Source organism: Sorex fumeus, unplaced genomic scaffold (assembly GCF_029834395.1).
Source record: "Sorex fumeus unplaced genomic scaffold, SorFum_2.1 ptg000002l, whole genome shotgun sequence".
Classification (NCBI taxonomy): Eukaryota; Metazoa; Chordata; class Mammalia; order Eulipotyphla; family Soricidae; genus Sorex; species Sorex fumeus.
In genome coordinates, this window is record NW_026606059.1 from 49,506,509 (window position 1) to 49,512,508 (window position 6,000).

Sequence of the window (6,000 nt, forward strand, 5' to 3'; positions counted from 1 at the left end):
GAGTTCAAAAAAAGGGGGGGAAAGCACTTTTATTCCTTCTTATTATTCCTGCACTTTCTTTCCATTTACAATTCAGAAATACTGCAGAAGTAATTCTCTAGGGAGAAACCCATCCTAGTCATCAGGTTCAGAACATAAAACTCTTAAGCAGGTCTCAAGCAGCAGACTGCAGGAAAAATCCAGTCTTTTTTTGTAATTGCAATTTTACTGGAATATAAACACTCCTGTTTATTTATTTTATGGCTATTGCTCTTTTCCAGTTAAAAGGCACTGTTGAACTATAATGACTAGATATAGCCCCTTAAAACATAAATGATCACTCTCTGACCTTTCACCACACCAGCCACTGCTCTCCAGGAACACTTATTTTTTTTTCCAGAAACACAATCTCATTCAGTCAGTGTGAGATAGTGAAAGTAAGTATGTTTCAAGTGGTACTACATGAAAAGTCTCATGCTAAGTGAAATGAGTCAGAAAGAGAGGGATAGACATAGAAAGATTGCATTCATCTGGGTTAATCCTGTTAATCGTCGATTGCCTCGAGCAGGCCCCAGTAACGTCTCCTTAATCCTAGCCCTGAGATTATATTCAAGGCTCTTTAGGAGAATGAGACCCATCATTGTTACTGGTATTTGGCATATTGGGTACGACACAGGGAGTTTACCAGACTCTGCCGTGTGGGCAGGCTACATTCGGTAGCCTGCCAGTTTGTCCAAAGTAGGAATGAGATAATAAGATGTCATAATAGGATGTCGTGCGGCCAAGAATGCGGCCACGCGGTTTCGGGAACTGGTTTTTATAGTCTCTGAGTCTTGGCGGTTGATGGGATTACACAGCGCCAGGGGGCCAGTTGGTGGGTGTGACCCCCGCCTACTGAAATTTGGAGGATCTGGGTGGAGGATGCTCGGCCCAAATCCAAGTAGGCTTGGAGATCTCGGCATCTCGGCCCCGGAACCCACGTGACTTTTTCCCTCTGCCAGTACCTTCATGTGTGCGGAGAGTGGTCTCAGCATGGTGGTGGCTGGTCCTGGAGGTCTTTGGCTGCTGGAGCCCTGGTCGGGGCGGGGAGGAAAGCTCAACCTGCTCCCGTCCAAGGGGCCCCAGCGGCGAGGACAGTCAGGCGCGGGGGCAGGAGACTGGGTAACATAAAGCAGGAGACTGGGTAACATAAAGTAACAAAATAGGAGACTAACACCCAAGAATAGCCAAGATAAGTACCAGAAGGATTACTCCATGGCTCTGAGGACAGCCGCACACACTACGGGAAAAGGCAGCTCAAATAGAGAATGGAGCACCAAATAAAGGGTGTTGGGAGGTTCCTCACAGGATGGGAAATGCATGATGAGAGTAGACTATAGTCCGAACAAGATTGCTACTCAATGTCTCTTTTGCAAACCACAGCACTCAAAAGGAGAGAGATAACAAAAGGGAATGCCCTGCCACAGTGGTAGGGTGGGATGGGGGGAAGAGGGGTGAGAGGGATACTGAGACTGGTGGTGGTGGAGAATGGGCACTGGTGGAGAGATGGGTATTTGATCATTGTACAAGCACAAAAATTTCTAAGTCTACAACTGTACCTCATGGTGTTTCACTAATAAAAATTTTAGGAATAAATAAATAAACAAAATTTGAATAATAAAGAATAATAAAATAAAAAAAAGAAAGTAAGTATGTTCATTCCATGTATAGAAAAGAAAACAGAGGTTCAGAAGGATACAGAAGTTAAGCTGTGTGAGCAAATGTCTATATGAAATACCTCTGAAAGAGATACTAAACACTTCAAAGGAAATGGGCATAGCATCTAGATTGGATGTTACATCTAGGAATATAGATATATGAGCACACGTGCAGACACACACACACACACACTAGTGAGCAGACTCCAATTTATGTTGTGTAGGTGTGGGGAAAGGAATGTGTGAGCACCTATATATTTTCTTTAGCAAATCTCTATTTTCCCCTGCTTCTTGATGTGTTGAGTTCATAGGTTCTCACATACATGATTATTTTCATCTAATGGATGTTCAGGTAGGGTTAAGACTCATGCAAAATCATTTGTGTTGGCCACATTGAATACGTTTTTCTCTCACCTTTGCTCCAGAGATGTGAAGATAAGTGGGGGCATTTGTGTGCCCTGGCAGACTTCTCTCTTGCCCTGGCTGAAAGTATTCAGGAGATCAATAAGCATTCGTTCAATAATTTCGAACTCCGAATTGGTAAGTAGAGCTGGGAGTGTGGCATGTCAGGATCCTCAGAGAACTAACTGTTCTTGTCCCATCAGAACTCCTCATTCTCAGGCCAGAGAGATAGTACAGAGGCTAGGGTGTTTGCCTTGCATGCGGCTGACCCAGATTCAATCTCCAGCATCCTATGAGCTCCTATGAACACCACCAGGAATAATTCCTGAGTCTATAGCCAAGAGTAACCCTTGAGCATCACCAGGATAATGTTACCCAAAACACTATAAAACAATTAATCATCAATGAATCAATCAATCAAACTCCTCATTCTCTGGGTATCAAAGCAGGGAAGTTTTCTCAGAAAGAATGCAGGATGCCAAGACCAGGGACAGGGTCAGCTCAAGATTTTCTGAGCTTTTTCTCATTTGAAATACTAGCAGTAAAGGGAAGATACTGATCTCTGCTCTGGAAATCAAACCAAACACTAAACCTCTTTCAGAGTTAATTGTTCTGTGATCCACTCAGTGGATCACAGTCTGTTTATAACCAACTATTTCATTCCCACTTTTGTGTCAACTAATCTGCATCCAGATTGTGAATATGTGGCTCTTCTCATCTTCTAGATAAATTCCTTGAGGCAGAGCTGTATTTTGCTACTGAGTGTGTGGTTATTGTGTTTAATCAGGGCCTTGGAGAGCTTCACTTGACCCTACAGCTCAGCTTAGAGACATCTTGTGCAATATAAGAACATAACAATAATCATAAAAGTGGACATGATAATTCTCTATCATTTTTATAATTTGCCCATTTTCTTCTCAGCATCTCTGCTAAGTCTCAAGGGCTTCTTACAGTAGTGTGAAATGCCCTACTCAAATCCCTAGCTTGTTAATTTGTGGGTTGAAACCCAATATGGGTATACACAGCTTCTTTCAAAAATGCTCTAAAATAAACATCTTCTTAATTTCTTACCTTGTTGCCAGAAAAAGTTTTAAAAAGTTTTATTTGCGTACTTATGTATCTGGGGAAGTTTTCTGGGGTATGAAGTATTTGTAAGTGGGGAAAGTCTGAGGCCCTCATCTTTCCACATTCTCATTTTGTAGGTGGGTTTTAGGCCCAAAGAAAGAGAGCAACTAGGCTAAAATTCACAGTAAAATATTCTCAGGGCTACAGCTCCTTGATTTCCTGAGCCCAATGAAACTCTTGTCTTGTCAAAACCATTGCTAAAGTTCTCATATTTTAAACAACTTCTGACTGACATGCCATTTTACTTTATTTTGCTTTCCCTGAGTAGTTTACCCAAAAAAAAGGGTCAAGAAATACCAATATCTGATTTGTGAGATCTGAGGAATACCTCGTACAATGGAATCAGAGAAGTGACATTTTATGTCCTTGCTTTACCAGTGGGATATTCAGATCTTGTTCCCACATCTTCCATTGATTCTCCAGGTCATCTCTGAAATCATTTACTATACAATTGAACCAAGAATACAAAACAGAATGTTTAACCAGTAAAAGGGCATAGCTACATTGTTTTGGGAGATGTAGCTGGAAGCAAGGCCTATCCTTGGTGTGATATGTGTACTCCTAGCATAATTCAGAGGATTAAAAAACATAAATAAACTTTCCATAACTAGATCAAAAACATCAGTTTGAAGGACCCAAGAGATAGTATAGTGGTAAGGCATATTTCCTGCACACAGCCCAACCTGGTTTGATCCCAGGCCTTCCATATGGTTCCCTGAGCCTCCCAGGAGCAATTCTGGAGCACAGAGTCAGGAGAAAATCCTAAGTATTGCTGAAGGTGGACCAAAACCAGAAAAAAAAAAAGGAAATTTTTGGGCCAGAGAAATTGACTGCTACTGCAGACAGGGTTCCCACCTCAGGAAAATCCCTCTTCTCTCATCGTTTGCTCTTCTGTTTCACCCCTAGGCATCAGTCATGGCTCAGTGGTAGCAGGCGTTATTGGCGCTAAGAAACCACAGTATGACATATGGGGCAAAACTGTGAATCTAGCAAGCCGGATGGACAGCACAGGGGTGAGTGGCAGGATCCAAGTCCCAGAAGAGACCTATCTCATCTTGAAGGACCAGGGTTTCGCATTTGACTACCGAGGAGAGATTTATGTCAAGGGCATCAGTGAACAGGAAGGAAAAATCAAAACGTACTTTCTCCTGGGAAGAGTCCAACCCAACCCATTCATCCTGCCCACAAGAAGACTTCCGGGGCAGTACTCCTTAGCTGCAGTCGTGCTGGGCCTTGTCCAGTCCCTCAACAGGCAAAGGCAGAAGCAGCTACTCAATGAGAACAACAACACAGGAATCATCAAAGGTCACTACAACCGGCGGACTTTGTTGACACCCAGTGGGTCAGAGCCTGGAGTCCAAGCTGAAGTCACCGACAAGTCTGATTTGCCATAAAAAGTATTGTCTTCATGTTCCTTTTTTTTGTATTTCTTTTATATATATAAAATAAATATACTAATAAAAAGGTTTAATTTTTTTTAAAGCAAGAATGGATTTATTGGTCTTTGGATGCACCCAATTCTGGACATGATTTGACTTTTTCTTCAGGACCAAAGTTATTGATTAATCTCTGAAGTCCAGGATTCAATGAGATACAAAAATAAATAAAGTCGTTTTTTTAATATCCTGAGATGGTCTCAAATGAATTTGAATGAAGAACTATAAACAGAAAATATATAAAGTGGGATAATCATTAATAACTGCCAGTGTCCTCGTGCCTATTATGTGCCAGAACCTATACCAAACCTATAACATAAATTCACCTCATATAATATCAATACTTAAGGACTGGATACTCAAAGTGGACTACTTGGATATTCAGTCATCCAATATGCACTGAGCACTTACAATATTACTATACTTTCCTCAATTCCAAAGGAATCCTATCAAAAGACTTGTCGTAAAAAAATATTACATTCAAGCGAGGGGTCATAGAGAATAGTCCTATAAGCTAATGCATATAAAATTTACTTTCATGAAGGAATATATGAATAGAAAAAATTAAGTGGGACAACTAAGCAAGAGTCAAAGGTCAGGGTCAGAGAACCAGAAAAAATATGGAGTACATATCTCTCATGGGTTGGGCTCCAAGTTCCATCTGTGGCATTGCCCAGACCCCTGAAGGCTGCCTGGTGTGGCCCTGATGACTCTCAGTACCACTGGCCCTGAACAGTGCTACAGTATACCAGAGCAAGCACTAAAGCCTGGGGCCCATACAGGCAGGCAGCTGTATCTTCCAAAGTGGCCTCCATACTCTGAACACTGCTAAGGTAACACCCCCACATTTTAAAAATGTTAATAAAAATGAAAGAATACAAGATTAAGAATGCTAGGGTCATGGGCAAGGATCCCTTGAGGTTATAATGTTGAAGACTTACCCTAAATAATAAACAACAGTTGACCCACATGACCTGACAAAAGTAACCCAAGAGGAACAAAATATTCTAAAAAGCTCTTCAGATTGAAATGAGTAGCTGCTTGCTTTGCATAGGGCTGATGCAGATGCAATCCCCACTACTCCCATATGTTCCTTAAGCCTACCACGAGTGATCTCTGAGCACAGAGCCAGGAGTAGCTCTGAACATACCTGTTGTGACCCAAAAACAAAATTTAAAAGTCCTGAAATCGCATCAACCCACTGTGCTTCATCTCTAAGTGTTGAGGGACAATTAGAACATTTGTGGGTGGATGAACTGAGTAGTCATTTGGCAAACTACATCCTAAGTTCTTCTATGATTATAAAGACTGCCAGGAAATTTTCAGATAAATAAGAAACCTCAGAATATTAGAGTGCCCAA

General features: G+C 41.5%; 1 protein-coding gene across 3 annotated transcripts in view; it reads left to right on the forward strand.

The window, feature by feature from the left end:
* The window catches only part of ADCY8 (adenylate cyclase 8), a 257,458-nt gene extending 252,766 nt beyond the window's left edge, over positions 1-4,692 (forward strand). For all 3 annotated transcript variants that reach the window (XM_056129531.1, XM_056129606.1, XM_056129677.1), the window contains 2 exons: positions 2,102-2,216; positions 4,110-4,692. In XM_056129531.1, the coding sequence (XP_055985506.1) occupies positions 2,102-2,216; positions 4,110-4,597 (603 nt within the window). In that variant the 3' untranslated portion in view covers positions 4,598-4,692. The remainder of the gene's footprint in view (positions 1-2,101; positions 2,217-4,109) is intronic.
* The last annotated feature ends 1,308 nt before the right edge of the window (positions 4,693-6,000 follow it).